Source organism: Hypanus sabinus, chromosome X2, assembly GCF_030144855.1.
Source record: "Hypanus sabinus isolate sHypSab1 chromosome X2, sHypSab1.hap1, whole genome shotgun sequence".
Classification (NCBI taxonomy): domain Eukaryota; kingdom Metazoa; phylum Chordata; class Chondrichthyes; order Myliobatiformes; family Dasyatidae; genus Hypanus; species Hypanus sabinus.
The window spans coordinates 569,851-593,979 of NC_082739.1; the positions used below are offsets into that span (position 1 = coordinate 569,851).

Sequence of the window (24,129 nt, forward strand, 5' to 3'; positions counted from 1 at the left end):
TAAATATATAGGTGATTGTTTTGAAGGAGGTATATTGATGTCATTTGATCAATTAAAAAATAAATATAAAATATCAAATAACACTCTTTTCTGTTATTTTCAATTAAAAGCCTATTTACGAGAAAAGTTGGGACAAACAATGTTGATGCCAAAACCTAGTGAAATAGAAATATTAATTCAGAAAGGAAAAATTAAAAAATTTACATCTTGTATGTATAATTTGATTCAAAAGCAGACAATTAAATTAGGAATTCATAAATCAAGACAAAAATGGGAATCTGATCTGAATGTTAAAATTGATGGAAAAAACTGGTCAAGATTATGTTCTGATAGTATGAGAAATACAATAAATGTTTGACTTAGATTAATACATATAATTTTTTACATCAATTATATATAACACCACAGAAAATAAATAGATTAAATTCAAATATGTCTGACCAATGTTTTCGATGTAATCAAGAAATTGGTACTTTTATACATTCTACTTGGTCTTGTTTTAAAATTCAACCATTTTGGATAAATTTAAGACTTTTACTGGAACAAATTATTGGAGTACAACTCCCACATAGTCCACTATTATTTTTATTAGGAGATATTGAAGGGGCAATAACGAAATTTAAATTGAATAAGTATCAGAAAAAATTTATAAAAATTGCATTGGCAGTAGCCAAAGAAGTTATCGCAGTTACTTGGAAATCTGATTTATATTTAACTATGGATCGTTGGAATAATGAAATACATAGTTGTATTCCGCTTGAAAAAATTACGTATAGTCTAAGAAATGAATATGATATATTTTTGAAAATTTGGTTCCCATACTTACAAAAAATAGGATTAAATACATAGGTCCTTTGAAGATAAAATTATAGTAATTGGGGAAAGTAAAAATAAATATCAAAATTATTTTGAACTCCATGGAGCATGTGGGGATCCTCCGATATCCAGGCAATCTTTCTCTTCTTTCCTTTTTTTTCTTTCTTTAGACAAGGGTTGGGGGGGGGGGTTAATATTATTTTTCTTACTATTTTATTACCACATTTATTCTTCGTCATTTCTAAAAATTTAATAAATAAATAATATTTTAGAAGTACCCTGGGATGCACTCCAGCAGGACCAGGGGACTTGTCTATCTTTTGACCCACAAGTTTGCTCAGCACTACCTCTTTAGTGATAGCTATTGTATCAAGGTCCTCACCTCCCATTGCATCCATATCATCTCTCGTCGGCATATTAAACGTGTCCTCCACCATGAAACCAACATAGCATATGCATTCAAAGCCTCAGCCATTTCCTTACTATCCAATATCAATTCCCCCTTGTCATCCTCAAGAGTCCTACATTCACTTTGGCCACCCTTATCTGTTTTCTTTATTTTATGCTAGTTTATTTTCATAATGTATCTTCCCTTTCTTTGTTGCTTTTAAAATTTTCCCTATCTTCCAGTTTCCCTCTACTCTTGTACACATGAGCTTTTAGTTTGATGCCTTCCTTTTTTTCCTTAGTTATCCATGGGTAACTCTCCCCACCCTTACTGTCCTTGCTTTTAACTGGAATATACAGTCGGCCCTCCTTATCCGCGAGAGATTGGTTCCGGGACCCCTCGCAGATACCAAAAAATGCAGATGCTCAAGTCCCTTATTTAACCTGTCAAAGCGGTGGACTTTAGGACCCAGCGGAACCCCGGACCTTATTTAACCATTCTCAGTATGGTGGTCTTTAGGACCTGGCGAAGCTCTGAATCCACAATGCTAATGTTCATGAAAATGATCACGATTGAAAATAAAGTGGAAATTATAAAGCGATCGGAAAGAGGTGGAATGCAATCGGTCATTGGAAAAGCATTCGGCTACAGTCGGTCAACGATCGGAACAATTTTAAAGGATAAAGTGAGAAAAGCCCTGCCCTGATGAAAGCTACAATTATTACTAAGCAATGCAGTGGTTTAATTATTGAAATACATACATTCTCTTAAGAGTTTTATATGCATAGAAAGGTAAAATATGTACTATTTTCTAAGACAAACGTTTGACTAACTGACGCTAAATAATACTGGATGTAGCTGTTCCGACTTACTTGGTAAGAGAACTTCCGATTTTTTTTCAATCCCAATCCACGATAACCTACACACATCCTCCTGTATACTTTAAATCATCTCCACATTACTTATAATACCTAATACAATGTAAATGCTATGTAAATAGTTGTTATACTGCATTGTTTAAGGAATAACGACAAGAAAAAAAAGTGCGCATGCTCAAACAACAAATGCTGGAAGAGCACTCGCTGATGTAGCTAGTCACTGATGCTGTGTACTCCTCTAAGATGGTAGAGTCACCATCGGTTGCAGCCTCCCTGAAAACGTGCCAGTCAGTGTGCTCAAAGCAGTCTTGAAGAGCAGAGATGGCTCCTGCTGGCCAGGTTTTCACCTGCTTCTGAACTGGTCTGGAGCGCCTGATGAGCGGTCTGTATGCTGGGATTAGCATAACAGAGATGTGGTCTGAGTATCCGAGGTGGGAGCGGGGCTCTGTCTGGTACACGTCGGGGATGTTTGTGTAAACCAGGTCCAATGCGTTCTCCCCCCTCGTTGCAAAGTCCACATATTGATGGAATTTGTGGAGCACTGACTTAAGGTTCGCGTAGTTAAAATCACCAGCGACAATAAACAGACCTTCAGTGTGTGCGTTCTGCAGTTCGCCAATAGCCCCGTACAGTTCACAGAGCGCCTCCTTAGCATTAGCGCTGGGGGGAATGTAGACACCGAATATAAGGACAGGTGAATTCCCGTGGCAAATAAAATGGTCTGCATCGAACTGCCACAAACTCCACTAGCGATGAGCAGTGTCTGGAAACCAGCACAGTGTTCTTACACCTTTCCATGTTGATGTAAACACACAAGCCACCACCACGAGCCTTACCGGAGACAGCTGCATCTCTGTCCGAACAAAACAAAGCTAGCCCGTTTAGCTGGATGGCAGCATCCGAAATCCCATCAGTGAGCCATGTCTCTGTGAAGACAAACACAGAGCAAACTCTGTACTCCCACCGAGTATTTCGTTGGAGTCGGATGAAGTCCATTTTATTGTCCAGGGAGGGGACATTGGAGAGCAGAATGGATGGGAGAGCCGGCCGGCTAGGGTTTGCTTTTAGTCTGGCATGGACCCCTGCCCATTTGCCTCGCTTCTGCTTCCTCGCACATCGCTTTCAACGTCTCCATCTCTGGCTCCCAACATCAGGCAAGTCATAATTCAGCCAGTAGATCTTTATGAAGGTTTGTTTTTGGGCGATCTCTGTATTGTAGTAGTAACTGGCAATGGTAGATAACCGCTCTGTTATCCATGTGCCCTAATCGAAAATTGTGTATCAAACTTAAAATAGAAAATTAAATTAAAGTAACACCAGGTCTGAAAGGCCTATGACATTTACAACTGTATAATGCTCCTGGTACTGTCATGAAATATGGTAGCAAGGTGTTCAGAAGTCTCACAGCCTGGGGGAAGAAACTGTTACCCAACCCAGCCTTGTTCTTATATTGTGGTACCTTCTTCCTGATGGTACAGATGGAGGGGGGGGGGGTATCCTTGACAATGCTGGGGGCTTTGCAAACCCAGCACTTTTGGTGTTTGTCTTGGATGGGGGGGACCCCCAGTGCTTCTCTCAGCAGTCCTCAAAATCCATTGCAGGGTCTTGCGGTCAGATGGTTTGCATTTCCTGGTACCAGACAGTGATACAGCTGGCCAGGACACTCTCAATGATCCTCCAGTAAAATGTGGTTGGAATTATTGTGGGGAGCCTCACTCACCTCAATCTCCTCAGGAGGTGGAGGCACTGATGTGCTTTCTTGACTAAAGAGGCAGTGTTGATTAACCAGGTGAGATCATCCATAATGTGCACTCCATTTAGATGTGAATGCAGGAAGTATGATAAGTACTTCACAAATGACTGGAACATTGGTGATGTTGATAGCAAGGAAGGTGGTCTTGGGTTACAGGACAATATTGATCATTTGGGAAGATGGTTAGAGTGATTGCAGGTGGATTTTAATCCTGACAAGTGTGAAATTATGCACTTTATAAGAAAGAGGGTTAGAAAGGCTAAGACCCTTCAGCAGGACTTAGATGCTTTGCTCTGGATTTCCAGCATCGACAGAATCACTTGTGTTAAACATTCATTCAGCCACAGCTGGAATATGGTGTGCATTTCTCATTGCCACACTTGAGGAAAGATATGTCTACACTGGCGAGCGTGCAGAAAAAACTTTCTAGAATGTTACAGGAGATGGTTACGAGAAAATGGATAAGACTGGATTTGTTTTCTTGGAGCAGAGGATAGAAGGAGATCTGTTAGAGGGATACAAGAACATGAGGACATCAATAAGTAGATAGCAGGAAATTTTTCCCCACAGCAGAGCTGTGTAAAGCTAAAGGGCACAAGTTTGGGGTAATGTTAAGAAGGGATCTGTAGAAGAATTTTTTTCAGATGGTATATGGTTGGAATATACACTGCCTGAGGGGTGGTGGAGACATGTACTTACAATTTTCATGAAATCTGTAAACAAGAACTTAAATAGCCAAGGCTATGGACTGAGTTGCGTAAATGTAGATTGATAGTTTATGGTGGGCCTAAGGGCCCATTTCTTTGTTGTATGACTATGAGCAATTGAACATGAAAAACTTCAGTAACAACATTCAGCTACTTTTAGCAGGAGGCTGTGAACACTCTTCCATGAGAACACAACCCATAATCTGAGTTTCATAAAGCAACCAAAAATCATTGTAATTCAAAGTTTTTTTCAAGTAATTACAAACGGTGCAAATCTCTCTATTTTAAGTTTACAGCTATATTCATAAGAAAATTAATATTTTGCAGTGTTGTAATTCTTTAATTTTTCTGAACAGTTGATGTGTGTCACAGATTGGCCAGTTAAAGTCCTGGCTCTTATTGAATGTATTCAGTATTTTTGGAGAATGGAGTGTTCAATGTTTTGACTGACTGTTCTGTCTATCTCCAACAGAGAGAGGAAACTATTTTCCTTGAAGGGGAATAAAAACAAAGAGAAACGAATGACTATTTACAAGTTCTTGTTGCAACACTTCACAGATGAACAGCGCTTTAATGTTACCAATAAACTTGCTCATGATATCCTAGGTATGATTTTGTGTTCTCAAAGTTTCTGGTGCAGTTCTAAATCTAATAACAGAATTATACATTAAGTGTTTGTACATCACTTCATACATTATACTATATATCAGCATATACTACACTGAAATTTGTTTTCTTGTAGTCAAAGAAATACAACAGAATCAATGAAATAAATTACACACAAAGACTGGCAAACAACCAATGTGTAAAAGAAGACAAACTATGCAAACACTAATAATAATAATAAATAATACCTAGAGCATCAGTTGTAGATTCCTTGAAAATGAGTCCATAGATTCACTTTCTGTAGATTTCCCTAGATGTAAACTTGGATTAGCATAGGATGGATCCGTGTTAGATAATGGGAATAATGCATGTGGAAGCATTATTACTGGAATGATGCATGATATACTGTACTCACTTGTGTCAGATGAATCAATTTAGAGATGCAGAATGGTATCCATTCAAAACTACCTGCTATTTTCTTTGGTTTCCATTCAACATCAATATTAAATTCTCTTTGACCTTTTTTACTTAAATATTCTTACATGTAATGGGTGGCATATTAGCATAGTGGTTAACACATCAGCATATTGGTTAACGCATTGCTGTACAGCACCCGCAATCACCAATTGGGGTTTTATTCCTGCCACTATCTGTAAGGAGTTTTTTACATTCTCCACATGACCACATGAGTTTTCTGGGTGCTCTGGTTTCCTCCCACATTCCAAAGATGTATGGTTAGTGCCTATTAAATGTGGGCGTAATACATTGGCATCCGAAGCATGTGATATTTGCAGGCTGCCCCCCCCCCCCCCCCCGCACATCCTCACTGAATTGATTTGATGCAAACAACGCACGTCATTTTTGAAAGAATTATATTTTCAATATTTTTATGTAATTTTAGCATGTTTTGTTGATGGAGTACTTCCTTTGGACATGGAGGCAAACGAATTGCTGTCGGACACATTTGTGGTGATGAGTTGCAAGGAGATCAAGCTGTCTTCTATCAGAGCAAAACTTAGTGATGAAGTTCAGCTGGATGATGAAATGGCCATGGCTAATGCAGTCATGCAGGCAGCACAGAAAAAACTCATTTCTCAGGTAACTACAAATGCTAGATAATGGCAATGCATGTTCACCTTTAATAAGCTGGCCGCCCAAGTGTTTTTAACACTATGTTATGATTTCTAAGATGATCTTTTCTTTTCTTTTTCAATCTTTTTATTGATTTTCACATATACACAAAAAAAAATAACATAATAATAAGTAAATTATAAATACAGTAGACTTGAAATCACATTGATAATAAGATAATAATATCCTACTAAACATCAACAAAAGAAAGTACCTTAATCAAGTCCACATGATTATATGAAAAAAAAACAAATAGCCATTAAAAAAGAAAAAAAAAATATTAAAAAATATGTGAGAAAAAATATATATTAAAAAAAAATAAAACACTAAACTAAACTAACATAGGCAATAACAACAGTTTACAAGTATAAGATAGTGTCAAAGAACTCCGGAACTCCATACCTGAACATGAATAAGCAGAAAGGTCCGGAAAAGGCCAAATTAATTCATATGAAAATGTCGAATAAACGGTCTCCAAGTTTCTTCAAATTTAATTGATGAGTCAAAAATAGTGCTTCTAATTTTTTCCAAACTCAGATAAGAAATAGTTTGAGAAAGCCACTGAAATGTAGTAGGAGGATTTACTTCTTTCCAATTTTGTAGTATAGACCTTCTGGCCATTAATGTTACAAAAGCAATCATTCGTCTGATTGAGGGGGAAAACTGATTGCCATCTTCATTTGGTATGCCAAAAATTGCAGTAATAAAATGAGGTTGTAAATCTATATTCCAAATTGAGGAAATAGTAGTAAATATATCCTTCCAATAATTATGTAAAGTGGGACATGACCAAAACATATGGGTCAATGAGGCCACTGCTAAATGACATCTGTCACATAGAGGGTTAATATGAGAATAGAATCGAGCAAGTTTATCTTTAGACATATGAGCTCTATGTACAATTTTAAATTGTATTAAAGCATGTTTAGCACATATAGAAGAAGAATTAACCATTTGCAAAATTTTTTCCCATTTATCTGTTGATATGTTGTATTGAAGTTCTTTTTCCCATTCTTGTTTAATTCTAACTGATATTTCTGGTTGTATCTTCATAATCATATTATAAATAAAAGCTACTAATCCCTTCTGACAAGGATTTAAGGTAAAGATCAAATCTGTAGTGTCCATCAAAGTTGAATTAGGAAAAGATGGTAAAACTTTATGTAAAAAATTTCTAATTTGTAAATATCTGAAAAAATTAGATTTAGGTAATTCAAATTTATTAGAAAGTTGATCAAATGACATCAAAGTATCTTCAAAAAAGAGATCACGAAAACATTTTATACCTTTCCTTTTCCATATGTTAAAAGCTTGATCTGTCCAGGAAGGTTTAAAAAAGAAATTAAATAAGATAGGGCTACCAAGAACAAAGTTTTTCAAAATAAAGAACTTACGAAATTGAAACCAAATTCGTAATGTATGTTTCTAAGATGATCATGACTATGCACTATGTTTTATTTAAGATGAATGGGGAAATATCTGGGGTAAGTTTTTTTTTAAACAGAGTGGGCACGTGAAACACACTTCCAGGAATGGTGGTAGAGACAGTTACGTTGGAAGCCTATATTTATTTATTTGGTGGTGCAGCATGGAGTAAGCCCTTCCAGCTCTTTGAGTCATACCACCCTAACAATCCAACAATCCCAATTAATCCTAACCTACTCACGGGGCAATTTACAATGACCAATTAACCTACTAACCAGTATGTCTTTGGACTGTGGGAGGAAGCTGGAGCACCTGGAGAAAAGCCACGTGTTCTATGGGGAGAATGTACATACTCCTTACAGAATGGCACTGGAATTGAACTTCGAAATCCAAAACGCCCCGAGCTATAATAGCATCGCACTAACCACTACACGACTGTGGCCCCTTTTAAGAAACTTTTTGATATGCACATGGGTGACAAAAATGGAGGGCTATGCGGGAGGGAAGGGTTAGTTTGATCTTAGAGTAAATTAAAAGGTCAGCACAACCTCGTTGACTGAAAGCCCTGCACTGTGCTATAATGTCTATGGATCTTTATTAAGGTGGTTGTAACATAATGATTAATTTACTGAGTTCTATCTGAAGTCATGAGTTTGAACCTCCCCCACAGAGCTATGGAATTTAAATTTTAGTAATTTACTAAATTCTAGGATATAAAGTCAGTGCTGACAAAACCCATCTGTTTACTGTTTTCAAGGAATCTACCATTCTTGCAATGTGGTTAGCTTTTACCTTACTAAAATGGTTTAGTAAGTCACTCAACTTAAGAACAAAGGAAATAAGACCAATTGGCCCCTCAAGGCTGTTCTAAATGGCCTCAATACTACTCATTCCTCTCTCTCCCCACATTCCTTGTCTCTTCTGTTCAAATTTATGTCCATTTCTTATTCTCACAACATGGCAATGGGCCCTTAAACCTAACTGGTCCATACCAATCAAGATACTTAACTAAGAGTGTCCCATTAGTCCATGTTTGGCCCATTATTCTGCCTTAGAAACATAGAAAACCTACAGCACAATACAGGCCCTTCGGCTCACAATGCTGTGCATACTTACATGTACGAACATGCCTCAAATGCATTCAATGACTTGTACCTCCAGTGCTCTCTGTGGTAAGAAATTCTAAAAAGTCATAACCCTCTGAGAGAAGAAATTCTTCCTCCGCTCCATCTGCATTCTAAAATAATGCCCCTAGTTCTTGAAACTCTGCAAGGATGCTCTCATCATCAGTTGAATAGCAAGCAGAATTCAATGTAAAGGTATTTTACAACCCTTTGTCTCAGAAGTGTTAAGTGCTGGAAATATTTAGTACTTTTGAATAAAGGAGAGTTAACTTTTCAGGTCAGCAATCTTCACAACTGTGGAACATTTATAGAATAAAACAAAATGCTGAAATCACTAAAGGTCAAGCAACATCTGTGGGGGAAAAATATCTGTTTAGTAATTGATATAAGCGAGAGTCTGTATTAAAAGAAATTGCTGGTTATTTTAATATCACCAATGCATACAATGGTTGCAGTAACAGGTTTGACCAGGAGAGGCTTTGATGCAAAAAAAGTACATAGAACATAGAATAGTACAGCACATTACAGGCCCTTCAGCCCACAATGTTGTGCTGACTCTCAAACCCTGCCTCACATATACCCCCCCCCCCCACCTTAAATTCCTCCATATACCTATCTGGTAGTCTCTTAAACTTCACTAGTGTGTCTGCCTCCACCACTGACTCAGGCAGTGCATTCCACGCACCAACCACTCTCTGAGTGAAAAACCTTCCTCTAATATCCCCCTTGAACTTCCCTCCCCTTACCTTAAAGCCATGTCCTCTTGTACTGAGTAGTGGTGCCCTGGGGAAGAGGCGCTGGCTGTCCACTCTGTCTATTCCTCTTAATATCTTGGACACCTCTATCATGTCTCCTCTCATCCTCCTTCTCTCCAAAGAATAAAGCCCTAGCTCCCTTAATCTCTGATCATAATCCATACTCTCTAAACCAGGCAGCATCCTGGTAAATCTCCTCTGTACCCTTTCCAATGCTTCCACATCCTTCCTATAGTTAGGCGACCAGAACTGGAACTCCCAAGTGTGGCCTAACTAGAGTTTTATAGAACTGCATCATTACATCGCGTCTCTTAAACTCTATCCCTCGACATATGAAAGTTAACACCCCATAAGCTTTCTTAACTACCCTATCTACCTGTGAGGCAACTTTCAGGGATGTGTGGACATGTACCCCCAGATCCCTCTGTTCCTCCACACTACCAAGTATCCTGCCATTTACTTTGTACTCTGCCTTGGAGTTTGTCCTTCCAAAGTGTACCACCTCACACTTCTCCGGGTTGAACTCCATCTGCCACTTCTCAGCCCACTTCTGCATCCTGTCAATGTCTCTCTGCAATCTTCGACAATCCTCTACACTATCTACAACACCACCAACCTTTGTGTCGTCTGCAAACTTGCCAACCCACCCTTCTACCCCTGCATCCAGGTCGTTAATAAAAATCATGAAAAGTAGAGGTCCCAGAACAGGTCCTTGTGGGACACCACTAGTCACAGCCCTCCAATCTGAACGTACTCCCTCCACCACAACCCTCTGCCTTCAGCAGGCAAGCCAATTCTGAATCCACCTGGCCAAACTTCCCTGGATCCCATGCCTTCTGACTTTCTGAATAAGCTTACCATGTGGAACCTTCTCAAATGCCTTACTAAAATCCACGTAGATCACATCCACTGCACTACCCTCATCTATATGCCTGGTCACCTCCTCAAAGAACTCTATCAGGCTTGTTAGGCACAATCTTCCCTTCACAAAGCCATGCTGACTGTCGCTGATCAGATCATGATTCTCTAAATGCCCATAGATCCTATCTCTAAGAATCTTTTCCAACAGCTTTTCCACCACAGGCGTAAGGCTCACTGGTCTATAATTACCTGGACTATCCCTACTACCTTTTTTGAACAAGGGAACAACATCTGCCTCCCTCCAATCCTCCGGTACCATTCCTGTGGACAATGAGGACATAAAGATCCTAGCCAGAAGCTGAGCAATCTCTTCCCTCGCCTCGTGGAGCAGCCTGGGGAATATTCCATCAGGCCCCGGGGACTTATCCGTCCTAATGTATTTTAACAACTCCAACACCTCCTCTCCCTTAATATCAACATGCTCCAGAACATCAACCTCACTCATATTGTCCTCATCGTCATCAAGTTCCCTCTCAGTGGTGAATACCGAAGAGAAGTATTCATTGTGGACCTCGCTCACTTCCACAGTCTCCAGGCACATCTTTCCACTTTTCTCTCTAATCGGTCCTACCTTCACTCCTGTCATCCTTTTGTTCTTCACATAATTGAAGAATGCCTTGGGGTTTTCCTTTACCCTACTTGCCAAGGCCTTCTCATGCCCCCTTCTTGCTCTTCTCAGCCCCTTCTTAAGCTCCTTTCTTGCTACCCTATATTCCTCAATAGACCCATCTGATCCTTGCTTCCTAAACCTCATGTATGCTGCCTTCTTCCACCTGACTAGATTTTACACTTCACTTTCCACTTCACCCTACCATTCTTTATCTTCCTCACTAGGACAAATTTATCCCTAACATCCTGCAAGAGATCCTTAAACATTGATCACATGTCCATAGTACATTTCCCTGAAAAAACATCATCCCAGTTCACACCTGCAAGTTGTAGCCTTATAGCCTCATAACTTGCCCCTCCCCAATTAAAAATTTTCCTGTCCTCTCTGATTCCATCCTTTTCCATGATAATGTTAAAGGCCAGGGAGCGGTGATCACTGTCCCCCAGATGCTCACCCACTGACAGATCTGTGACCTGACCCGGTTCATTACCTAATACTAGATCTAGTATGGCATTTCCCCTAGTCGGCCTGTCAACATACTGTGACAGGAATCCATCCTGGACACACTTAACAAACTCTGCCCCATCTAAACCCTTGGAACTAATCAAGTGCCAATCAATATTAGGGAAGTTAAAGTCACCCATGATAACAACCCTGTTATTTTTGCACCTTTCCAAAATCTGCCTCCCAATCAGCTCCTGGGTATCTCTGCTGCTACCAGGGGGCCTATAGAATGCCCCCAGTAGAGTAACTGCTCCTGTCCTGTTCCTGACTTCTACCCATACTGATTCAAAAGAGGATCCTGTACCCAACCTTTCTGCAGCTGTAATAGTATCCCTGACCAGTAATGCCACCATTCCTCCCCTTTTTCCCCCCTCTCTATCCCTTTTAAAGCAGTGAAATCCAGGAATATTGAGAATCCATTCCTGCCCTGGTGCCAGCCAAGTCTCCGTAATGGCCACTACATCATAATTCCATGTATGTATCCAAGCTCTCAGTTCATCACCTTTGTTCCTGATGCTTCTTGCAGTACACACACTTTAGCCCTTCTACGTTACTACCTTTACACCCTTTATTCTGCTTCTTTTTCATCAAAGCCTCTCTATATGTTACATCTGGCTTTATTCCATGCACTTCTTTCACTGCTCTATCGCTCTGGGTCCCATCCCCCTTGCAAATTAGTTTAAACCCTCCCGAACCATGCTAGCATACCTACCTGCAAGGATATTGCTCCCCCTCGAGTTCAGTTGCAACCCTTCCAATCTGTACAGGTCCCACCTTCCCCAGAAGAGATCCCAATGATCCAAAAATCTAAAACCCTGCGCCCTGCACCAACTCCTCAGTCACGCATTCAACTGCAATGTCCTCCAATTCTTACCATCATTATCACGTAGCACTGGTAGCAATCCTGAGAACGCCACCCTTGTGGTCCTGTTCTTCAGCCTTCTACCTAGTTCCCAAAACTCACACTTCAGGACCTCATCCCTCTTCCTGCCTATATCGTTGGTACCAACATGTATCACGACTTCTGGTTGCTTTCCTTCTCGTAACAGTATGTCATGCACCCGGTCAGAGACATCCCGGACCCTGGCACCCGGGAGACAACAAACCATGCGGTATGTAATAAAAGTATGTAATAAAATGGTTATGTTTTTAGTTTGAGATACCTCATCCAGAAGTTACTTGGGTCTACTTCCCACAGATATAGAATCTGTTCAGAATCTCCTGCTAAGATCTCTGGACCCTGTTTTAAAATAATCTGTTGTGCCAAACAATTGGAAAATTAAGTTAACTTACTGAAAATTTAAAGTAAGTGTTTATTCACAGGTGCAGAAGAAAAATTTTGTCGAAAATATTATTCCTATTGTGTCATCCTTGAAGAGCCAACTCGAACAGAAGCATATCCCAGCGCTTAAGGATCTCATGCATTACTTACGAGTAAGGGATTCCTGTTAATTATTATTCTTTGAGGACACTTAATGGAGCTTCACTATACCTGAATAATCCTCACTTTTAAAATGTGCAATCATAATAATTTGGATTATTTTATTAACACCAGTTTACTCAAGTGAGTTTGGTATTGGATTGATAAATGGATTTAATTTAGTTATAATCTAAATTATATTTTAAACTTGAATTATGTATCTGTCCATTCTTCCTCCAAACACAAGAAAATCTGCAGAAGCTGGCAATCCAAAACACATAAAATGCTGGAGGAACTCAGCAGGCCAGGCAGCATCTATGGAAAAGAGTAAACAATTGACATCCTGATGAAGGGTCTCGACCCAAAACATCGATTGTTTACTCTTTTCCACAGATGCTGCCTGGCCTGCTCAATTCTTCCTACAATACTGTTTTCTTAAGACCTTAAGACACGGGAGCAGAATTAGACCATTAGGCCTATTGAATCTGCTTCACCATGCCATCATGACTGATTTATTTTCCTTCTCAACCCCATTCTCCCTGTAACCTTTGACACCGTGACTAATCAAAAACCAATCAGCCCTTAAATATACCCAATGACTTGGCCTCCACAACTGTCTGTAGCAATGAATTACACAGATCCACCACCCCCTCTCTGCTGCCCGGTATGCAGTTGGCATTTAGGACAGCAATGAAGGTTCTCCATCTCTGACAGTGTTCAAGGTTTCCTTCATTTTGTCAGTAGCTTAGTTTTCACTATTGTCAGTCATGAATGTTCCGGGTGGAGACTCAGATACCATCGCACTCAGATGTAGAAGGATTCTACACAGCTGTTTCTGTAACAATTTTGTTTCATCAGTTAGGGTTGTTAGCCTGGAGCTGAATCCCACCGAACCTAGAGGACCGGTGGACCACTCTTAGTCTAGACTCTGCCCTTTGACCTGTTTGGCATGAGTGATCCCTACCATAAAGCCCTGACTCCAGCCAACATAGCGCTCCAGGTCATTGAGGCACACAAGCCTCCAAAATACAAAGTGTACAACAAGGTTGTGCTCCCCTTAGAGGCAACCACCAGCTGGCGAAAGAAATTCCTGTTCTAAAGATTTAATTTCTAGTTCAAATGCCAAAACTTAAAGGCATGTGAATTTGCCCTCAAGTGCTTTCCCATATGTCGTGACCTACCTTAGGTGGTTGATTAAGTCGAATGACTTAATGAGGTTCCATGCCACAAATGTTACCAAGGCTTTGTACAGCTGCTGCAAGGTACATTTCCCAAGACTTGAGTAACCTGGCAGCTGAGGGAAATGACAACAGATTTAGATTGAAGTATTTGTCCTGATTGCATTTCTCATAAGCCAGGAGAATCAGGAATGATTTTTTTTTTTACCCAGTCCTTTCCTTCCCCAGCCTCCAAAGTTCACCACTTCCCTTTCACTGGGGATTGCAGCTCCTTCCCCCACTATTTTGCTCTGATTCTTAAATGCCATCAGCTCAGTAGATTGTCAGGTAGCCTATTCTGTGGGACTTGGTTAACTGCAGAATGGTATTACTAGTTTGGGGCTGATGTGAAAACTGAATCAAGTAAAGCTCACATTGTAGAGTCATACAGCATGGAATCGTGATCTTTGTCCCAACCAGTCCATGCCAACTCAGATGACCATCTAAGATTGTCCCATTTGTCCATATTTGACCTCAAAACCTTTCCAATCCATGTATTCAAGTGCTTTTTTAGTTGTTAATTTATCTGTCTCAACCTGGCAGCTCACTCCATGTATGGGTGAAATACTTGCCCCTCAGGTTCCTAAGAAATTTCTCCCCTACCCCATTTTGTCTTCCCAAAACTAACAAGGGAAGTCAAATGCAGCATAAAAGCAAAAGGTGAATGTGCTTGGTAAACTAAAAGGTCTGAAGGTGGATAGCTCAGCTCGTCCAGTTAAACTACACCTCAGGGCTCTGAAAGGAGTAGCTGAAGAGATTGTGGAGGCATTAGTAATGATCTTTCAAGAATTATTAGATTCTGGAATGGTTCCACAGATATGAAAAATTGCAAAGAAGGGAGGGAGGCAGAAGAAAGAAAATTATAGGCCAATTAGCCTGACTTCAGTGTTTGGGAAGTTGTTGGAGTCTTTATCAAGGATGGGGTTTTGGGATACTTGGAGGTGAATGATAAGGTAGGTCAAAGTCAGCATGGTTTCCTTAAGGGAAAATCTTGCCTGGCACCTAGGCGCGACTCGAGTAGCAGCAGTACTCTCAAAGAATACGATTAAATATTCCCATTTCAGCCTGATACAGCTAAAATGCACAATTGCTTCCAAGGTCAATACAGTCAACAAAGATGTCTTCATGTATTGAAACGAACTATCACTGCTTAAAACTGACGGAAACAACACCGATTGTGGTCGTCTCTGGTGAATAAAATTGATGATCTCGGAGCTCGGGTGCTGAATCAGAGGGACATTAGGGCCGCGTGTGTCCTTTGTTTCATGGAATCCTTGTTAAGCCCTTCCGTACCGGATGCAGCGATTCAGATCAACAGGTTTACCATACACCATCAGGATAGATCTATAGAGTCATTCAAAAGCAGAAGTGGAGGAGTATGCCTCATGATCAACTCTTCTTGGTGCACAAATATATCAGTGCTGTCCCGATACTGCTCACCAGACCTGGAATATCTCACAATTAAGCGCTGTCCTTTTTACCTACCACGGAGTTCTCTGGGGTCATTTTGGTAGCAGGTTATTCTACCTCAGGCCAATGTCAGGCTTTAGATGATCTGAGCAATGGGATCAACATGCACGAAACAGCGCACCCTAATGCCTTCACCATCATTTTGGGAGATTTTAACCAGGCCGGTCTGAAAAAAATCACTAAGCAATTACCATCAACAGATCACTTGCAATACCAGAGGAAACAACACACTGGACCATTGCTACACCACCATCAAGAATGCCTACCATGCCATTCCACACCCTCACTTGGGGAAGTCTGATCACCTGGCTGTACTTCTACTCCCTGAGTATAGGCAGAGACTGAAGACTGCAGCACCAGCAGTGAGGAGCAAGGTGGTTTGGACAAGGGAAGCACAGGAGTGTCTACAGGACTGCTTTGAATCAGTGGACTGGACTGTATTCAGGGATTCATCTTCAAACCTGGATGAGTATGCTGCAGTTGTTACTGACTTCATTAAAACCTGTGTGGATGAGTGTGTGCCTACAAGGCTTACTGTACATTCCCAATCAAAAGCCATGGATGAACCAGGAGGTACGTCATCTGTTGAATGCATTCAAGTCTGGCGACCCAGGCATATACCAGAGAGCCAGGTATGATTTGCGGAGGGCTATTTCAAGGGCAAAAAGACAATTTTGAATGAGGTTGGAGGCAACATCAGATGCACGGCAACTCTGGCAGGGTCTGCAAGACATTACTTCCTACAAGGCGAACCCCAAAAGCGTGAATGGCAGCAATGCTTCACTACCAGATGAACTCAACGACTTCTATGCCCACTTTGAAAGGGAGAACACGACTACAGCTGTGAAGATCCCTGCTGCACCTGATGACCCTGTGATCTCCTTCTCAGAGGTCAATGTTAGGCTGCCTTGAAAGAGAGTGAACTCTTGCAACGGAGAAGGTCCTGATGGAGTACCTGGTAAGGCTCTGAAAACCTGTGCCAACCAGCTGTGCCAATTTCAAGGAAATTTTCAACCTCTCACTGCTACGGGCAGAAGTTGCCACTTGCTTCAAAAAGGCAACAATTATACCAGTGTCTAAGAAAAATAATGTGAGCTGTCATAATGACTGTCACCTGGTAGCACTCACGTCAACTGTGATGAAATGCTGTGAGCGGTTGGTTATGACTAGACTGAACTGCCTCAGCAAGGACCTGGACCCATTGCAATTTACCTGTCACCACAATAGGTCAATGACAGACACAATCTCAATGGCTCTCCACATAGCTTCAGACCACCTGGACAACACAAACACCTACATCAGGATCCTGTTCATTGACTATAGCTCAGCATTTAATACCATCATTCCCACAATCCTGATTGAGAAGTTGCAGAATCTGGGCCTCTGTACCTCCCTCTGCAATTGAATCCTTGACTTCCTAACCGGAAGACCACAATCTGTGCGGATTGGTGATAATGTATCCTCCTCACTGATGATCAACACTGGCACACCTTGGGTGTGTGCTTACCCCACTGCTCCACTCTCTATATACAGATGACTGTGTGGCTAGGCATAGCTCAAATACCATCTATAAATCTGCTGACGATACAACCATTGTTGGTAGAATCTCAGGTGGTGACGTGAGGGCGTACAGGAGTGAGATATGCCAACTAGTGGAGGGGTACTGCAGCAATAACTTGACACTCAGTGTCAGTAAGATGAAGGAGCTGTTTGTGGACTTCAGGAAGGGTAAGACGAAGGAACATGTACCAATCCTCATAGAGGGATCAAAAGTGGAGAGAGTGAGCAGTTTCAAGTTCCTGGGTGTCAACATCTCTGAGGACCTAACCTGGTCCCAACATATCGATGTAGTTATAAAGAAGGCAAGACAGCAGCGATACTTCATTAGGAGTTTGAAGAGATTTGGCATGTCAACAAATACACTCAAAAACTTCTATAGATGTACCGTGGACGGGCTGCATCACTGTCTGGTATGGAGGGGCTACTGCACAAGACCAAAAGAAGCTGCAGAGGGTTGTAAATCTAGTCAGCTCCATCCTGGGTACTAGCCTACAAAGTAGCTGGGACATCTTCAGGGAGTGGTGTTTCAGAAAGGCAGCGTCCATTGTCGAGAACCTCCAGCTCCCAGGGCATGCCCTTTTCTCACTGTTACCATCAGGTAGGAGGTACAGAAGCCTGAAGGCACACACTCAGCGATTCAGGAACAGCTTCTTCCCCTCCACCATCCGATTCCTAAATGGACATTGAACCCTTGGACACTGCCTCACTTTTTTTTTAATATACAGTATTTCTGTTTTTTGCACTTTTTAAAAATCTATTCAATATACATATACTGAACTTGATTTATTTATTATTGTTTTTTCTCTTCTGGATTATGTATTGCATTGAACTGCTGCTGCTAAGTTAAATTTCACTTCACATGCTGGTGATAATAAATCTGATTCTGATATTGGAATTCTTTGAGGAAATAAGATTGTCAAAGGAGGGTCAGTGGATGTTGTTTACTTGGATTTTCAGAAGGCCTTTGACACGGTGTCACACATGAGGCTGTTTTACAAGCCCATGGTATTACAGGAAAGATACTAACATGGATAAAAGATAGTCTGATTAGCAGGAGGCAAAGAGTCAGAATAAAGGGACCCTATTCTGGTTGGCTGCCAGTGACTGGTGGTGTTCTGTAAGGGTTGGTACTGGTTCTGCTTCTTTTCAAGTTATATGTCAATGTTTTAGATGATGGAATTTATAGCTTTGTGGCCAGGTTTGCAGATGATACAAAGAGACGTGGAGGGACAGGTAGTGTTGATGAATCAGGGTTTGCAGAAGGACTTGGACAAACTGGGAGAATAGGCAAAGAACTGGCAGATAAAATATAGTGTAGAAAGTGTATGGTTAGCATTCATTTCAAGAGGACTAGAATATAAAAGCAAAGATGTAATCCTGAGGCTTTATAAGGGATTGGTCAGACTGCATTTGGAGTATTGTGAGCAGTTTTGGGCCCCCTACCTAAGATGAGTTGGCATTGGAGAGGGTCCAGAGAAGGTTCACAAGAATTAGTCGGAATGAAAGGGTTAACATATGAGGAGTGTTTGATGTCATTGAGAATAATTAAAGCAGAGGTTGATAGGTTCTTGGTTAGTAAGAGTGTCAAAGGTTATGGGCAAGAGAATGGGGGTTGAGAGGGACAATGATGGAATGGAAGAGCAGACTTGATGGGCTGAGTAGCCTAATTCTGCTCTTATGTCTTATGGTCAAAACACAACACATCACACTTACCTAAATTAAACAATTTTCTGAAAATTGGAGGATTGTGTTTAAAAAAAAAAAGAAAGACTATCGATAAATATCACTGATGCATCACTGCCAGCCTACACATTGTGCTGTGGTGCCAGTCTTTTAACCTACTCCAAGATCAATCTAACCCTTCACTCCCGTACGGCCCTCCCAATTTTTTTTTATCATCCACGTGCATACCTAAGAATCCCTTAAATGTCCATAATGTATTTGCCTCTACCACCAGCCTTGGCAGGGTGCTCTACACACCTACCACTCAGTGTATATATTTAAAAAAACTAACTCTGACATTCCCCCACAACATTCCGTCAATCATCTTCAAATTATGCTCCTTCATAGAAACAATTTCCACCCTGGGAAAAAGTCTCTGGCTGACCACTCAATCTATGTCTCTTTTCATCTTGTACACTTCTATCAAGTCACCCCTTATGCTCCTTCACTCCAGAGAACAGCCCTAACTTGCTCAACCTATCCTTATAAAACATGCTTCCTAATCCAAGCAGCAGCCTAGTAAATCTCATCTAACAAGGTGACCAGACACAATACAATACCCCAAGTGTGGTCTACCCAGGGTTTTATAGCTCTGCAACAGTACCTCACCACTCTTAAACTCAATCTCCTGGACTAATGAAGGCCATGCACATTCTTAACCACCCTACCAATTTGTGCTAAAATTTGAGGGTTCTTTGGATCACAAGATCCTTCTGTTCCCCCACACTGACAAGAATCCTGGCAGTAACCTTATACTCTGTCTTCAAGTTCAACCTTCCAAAGTGTGCCGGCTTCCTTTATTTTGACCTTAATATTATGACTTTAATTTGACCTTAATATTATGTACTTTTACCTTAGGAAGTGATGCAGGATTATCGGAATGAGGTCAAAGAGCTTTTTGCTGTTGATAAGCAGCTTGCAGCTGAGTTGGAATATGATCTCAAAAAATATGAAGAGCAGGTTGCCCAGGAGGAGGAGGAGAGGGAGTATGTACCCGCAGGTGCAGCTGTGGTATGTTTTCACCTCTACAGTCTTTCTAATTGATTATACTTCGATTGAGCATAATAGAATGGGTTAGTTTGTTAAAAGCCTTTGGTAAGTACAATCATCTAACATCTACAACTCACCACAACCATTAGGCAGGAGGTACAGGAGCCTTGGTTCTGCAGCACCAGGTTAAGGAACAGTTATTACTCAACAACCTGAACCAGTATAGATAAGTTCATACACCACAACTCTAAACTGTTTCTAAAAACGCAGATTTTTTTTTTTTTTTTTGCAGTTTGTCTTTTGTATACTGGTGGTTTGTCAGTCATTGTATTTAGATTTTCATATTTCTATTGCATCTCTTTATTTTCCTGTGAATTACCTCAAGAAAAAGAATCTGAAGGTAAGATACAGTGCCTATAAAAAGTATTCATCCACCTTCCTGAAAGTTTTCATGTTTTATTGTTTTACAGCATTGAATCACTGGATTTAATATGGCTTTTTTGACACTGATCAACAGAAAAAGACACGTGTCAAAGGGAAAATAGATATCGACAAAGTGATATTAATTACAAATATAAAACAAAAAATAATTGATTGCACAAGTATTCCCCCCTTAATATAACACATCAAATCATTACTGGTGCAGCCATCTGCTTTTAGAGGTCACATAATTGGAGGTCAATTGGAGATCTGTTTTTGGAGACCCGTGTGTAGTCAAGGTATTTCGATTGTAGTAAAAATACAACTGTATCTGGAAGGTCCAACTGCTGGTGAGTCAGTATCCTGGCAAAAACTACACCATGAAGACAAAAGAACACTACAAGCAACTCTGTGAAAAGGTTATTGAAAAACACAAGTCAGGAGATGGATACAAGAACATTTCCAAGTCAATAATATCCCTTGGAGTACAGTTAAGCCAATCATCAAGAAATGGAAAGAATATGGCACAGCTGTAAATCTGCCTGGAGCAGGCCGTCCTCAAAACTGAGTGACCGTGCAAGAAGGAGACTAGTGGTGGAGGCCACCAAGAGACCTAAGACAACTCTGGAGGAGTTACAAGCTTCATTGGCTAAGATGGGCACGTACAACTGTTGCCGGGTGCTTCAGCAGTTCCAACTTTATGGGAGAGTGGCAAAGAGAAAACCACTGTTGAAATCTCGGCTAGAGTTTGCCAGAAGGCATGTGGAGACTGAAGTCAGTTGCAAGAAGGTTCTATGGTCTGATGAAACCAATATTGAGATTTTTGGCCATCACACATCATCAAAAACACACCATCCCTACTATGAAGCATGGTGGTGGCTGCATCATGCTGTGGGTTTGTTTCACTGCAGCAAACCCTGGAAGGGTTAAAATGAATGCAGCAAAATACAGGGCAATCCTGGAGGAAAACCTGATGCAGTCTGTAAGAGAACTGTGACTTGGGAGAAGATTTGTTTACCAGCAAGACAATGGCCCCAAGCATAAAGCCAAAGCTACACAGGAATAGCTTAAAAACAACAAAGTTAATGCTGTGGTGTGGCCAAGTTAGAGTCCAGACCTCAATCCAATTGACATTTTGTGGCTTGACTTGAAAAGGGCTGTTCACTCACAATCCCCATGCACTGAATTGAATTGATTTTATTACTTGCATCCTTCATACATGAGGAGTAAAAACCTTTACGTTACATTTCTGTCTAAGTGTGCAATTTATAGTGATTTATAATAAATAGTATGAACAACAGAATAGTCAATAAAACAGAAATACAGTTCAGTCAGCATGAGTTAACCAGTCTGATGGCCTGCTGGAAGAAGCTGTCCTGGAGCCTGTTGGTCCTGGCTTTTGTGCTGTGGTACCATTTCCCAGATGGTAGCAGCTGGAACAGTTTGTGGTTGGGGTGACTCTGGTCCCCAGTGAACCTTCAGGCCCTTTTTACACACCTGTCTTTGTAAATGTCCCGAATAGTTGGAAGTTCACATCTACAGATGTGCTGGGCTGTCTATACCACTCTCTGTAGAGTCCTGTGATTAAGGGAGGTACAGTTCCCATACCAGGCAGTGATGCAGCCAGTCAGGAAGCTCTCAATTGTGCCCCTGTAGGAAGTCCTTAGGATTTGGGGGCCCACACCATCTGAGGTGAAAGAGGCACTGTTCCCATCCTTCCCAGATTTGAACACAATACTCTAGTTGAGGCCAGACCACTGTTTAAAAAATTGAAACACTACTTTCCTGCCATGCTTCTATTAATAAAACCCAAAATAATTTATACCTTATTATCTATTTTCTGAACTTACTCAGCCATTTTCACTGCTTTCTGGTCACCTCATTATAGGAAGGATGTGGAAGCTTTAGAGAGGGTACAAAGATTTACCAGGATGCTGCCTGGATTAGAGACATGTCCTATGAGGAAAGACTGAGCAAGCTCAGGCTATTCTCTTTAGAGTGAAGGATGAGAGGTGACTTGATAGAGGTGTACAAACTGATAAGAGGCATCATTTGAGTGGTTAGCCAGAGACTTTTTCCCAGGGCAGTAATGGCTAATACGAGGGGGCATAATCAACTGTCTCAGGTGAAAGAGGCGTTGTTGTGCCTTTTTCACCACACAGCCAGTAAGTACAGACTACGTGAGATCCTCGCTGATGTTTATGCCGAGGAATTTAAAGCTGATCAACCACTCAATCCCAGATCCATTGATATCAAAAGGGGCTAGCCTGTCTCCTTTCCTGCTGTAATCCACAACCAGCTCCTTTGTTTTTGCGACATTGAGGGAGAGGTTGTTTTCTTGACACCACTGTGTCAGGATGATGAATTCTTCTCTGTCGGCCACCTCGTTATTGTTTGAGATTAGGCCAACCAGTGTAGTGTCATCAGCAAATTTAATTAGTAGATTGGAGCTATAGGTGGCGACACAGTCATAGGTATACAGAGAGTAAAGGAGGGGGCTTAGGTCACAGCCCTGAAGGGCACCTGTGTTGAGGGGCAGAGGTGAGGGAGCCCACTCTTACCACCTGCCAGAGATCTGACAGGAAGTCCAGGATCCACCTACACAAGGTAGGGTGAAGGCCGAGGTCTCTGAGCTTCTTGTCGAGCCTGGGGGGAATTATGGTGTTGAATGCTGAACTGTAGTTCAGAACAGCATTCTCAAATGGAATCCTCCTTCTTCCCAGATGTGTAAGGACAGTATGTAGAGCAGTGGCTATTGTGTCATCTGTCAATCGGTAGGGTCAGTAGGTGAATTGTAGGGGATCCAGTTTGGGTGGCAGCATGCTGCAGATGTAGTCCTTGACCAGCCTCTTAAAAGCATTTGCTTATAATTGAGGCGAGTGTGACAGGACGCCAATTGTTCAGACATGTTACTTTGGTCTTTTTAGGTACAGTAAAAATGGTGGATGTTTTGAAGTAGGAGGGCACTCTACACTGGGAGAGGGAGAGATTAGAAATGTCTGTAAACACACCTGCCAGTTGTGCTGTGCCACATTGTAGGCCTCCAAATTAAAGGGGGGTGAATACTATGCAATCAATTATATTGTTGTAGCGATGTACTACATACTGAGCTAGAGACGACGACACGCAGTCGGTAAGTCATTTCGAGACTAGTTTATTCAAACTTCGCGGCGCTGGCATTTAATCCCTAGTGCCCGCCCTCTCCGGGCGGAAATGACGTCAGAGGTGCATTACCAAAGTCTCCCCCCGCGTGCTGGCTATTTGTGAGCCGGTTTGCCTGCACAGAAAGTGGGTGGGTCGCCACATAACCCCTCCCCCCCCCCCCAACAGAACCGGCGATACACCCCCCAATGTCCACAGTCTGGATCAGCCTCTGTTTCGGAGGTCTGCCTCTGCGCCGCGGTGCCTGAACCTCGACCGGCTGCGCCAAGTCCACATGGGCTGGTTTGAGTCGGTCCACCGTGAAAACCTCCTCTCTCCCCCCTATGTCCAGAATGTACGTGGACCCGTTGTTGTTGATCACTGTAAACGGCCCCTCGTACGGCCGCTGTAGCGGTGCCCGGTGTCCATCCCTTCGTAAAAACACAAACTTACAGTTCTGCGGGTCTTTAGGTACATGGGTCGGGGTCCGTCCGTGCTGTGAAGTCAGCACAGGGGCCAGGTTGCCGAGCCTTTCGCGTAGTCTGTCCAGGACTGCTGCGGGTTCTTCCTC

At 41.5% G+C, this 24,129-nt stretch overlaps 1 protein-coding gene across 3 annotated transcripts in view; it reads left to right on the forward strand.

The window, feature by feature from the left end:
• Window positions 1-24,129, forward strand: part of ncapd3 (non-SMC condensin II complex, subunit D3) — a 269,184-nt gene that overhangs the window by 211,538 nt on the left and 33,517 nt on the right. For all 3 annotated transcript variants that reach the window (XM_059956769.1, XM_059956770.1, XM_059956771.1), the window contains 4 exons: window positions 5,015-5,148; window positions 6,050-6,246; window positions 12,942-13,052; window positions 19,866-20,018. In XM_059956769.1, the coding sequence (XP_059812752.1) occupies window positions 5,015-5,148; window positions 6,050-6,246; window positions 12,942-13,052; window positions 19,866-20,018 (595 nt within the window). The remainder of the gene's footprint in view (window positions 1-5,014; window positions 5,149-6,049; window positions 6,247-12,941; window positions 13,053-19,865; window positions 20,019-24,129) is intronic.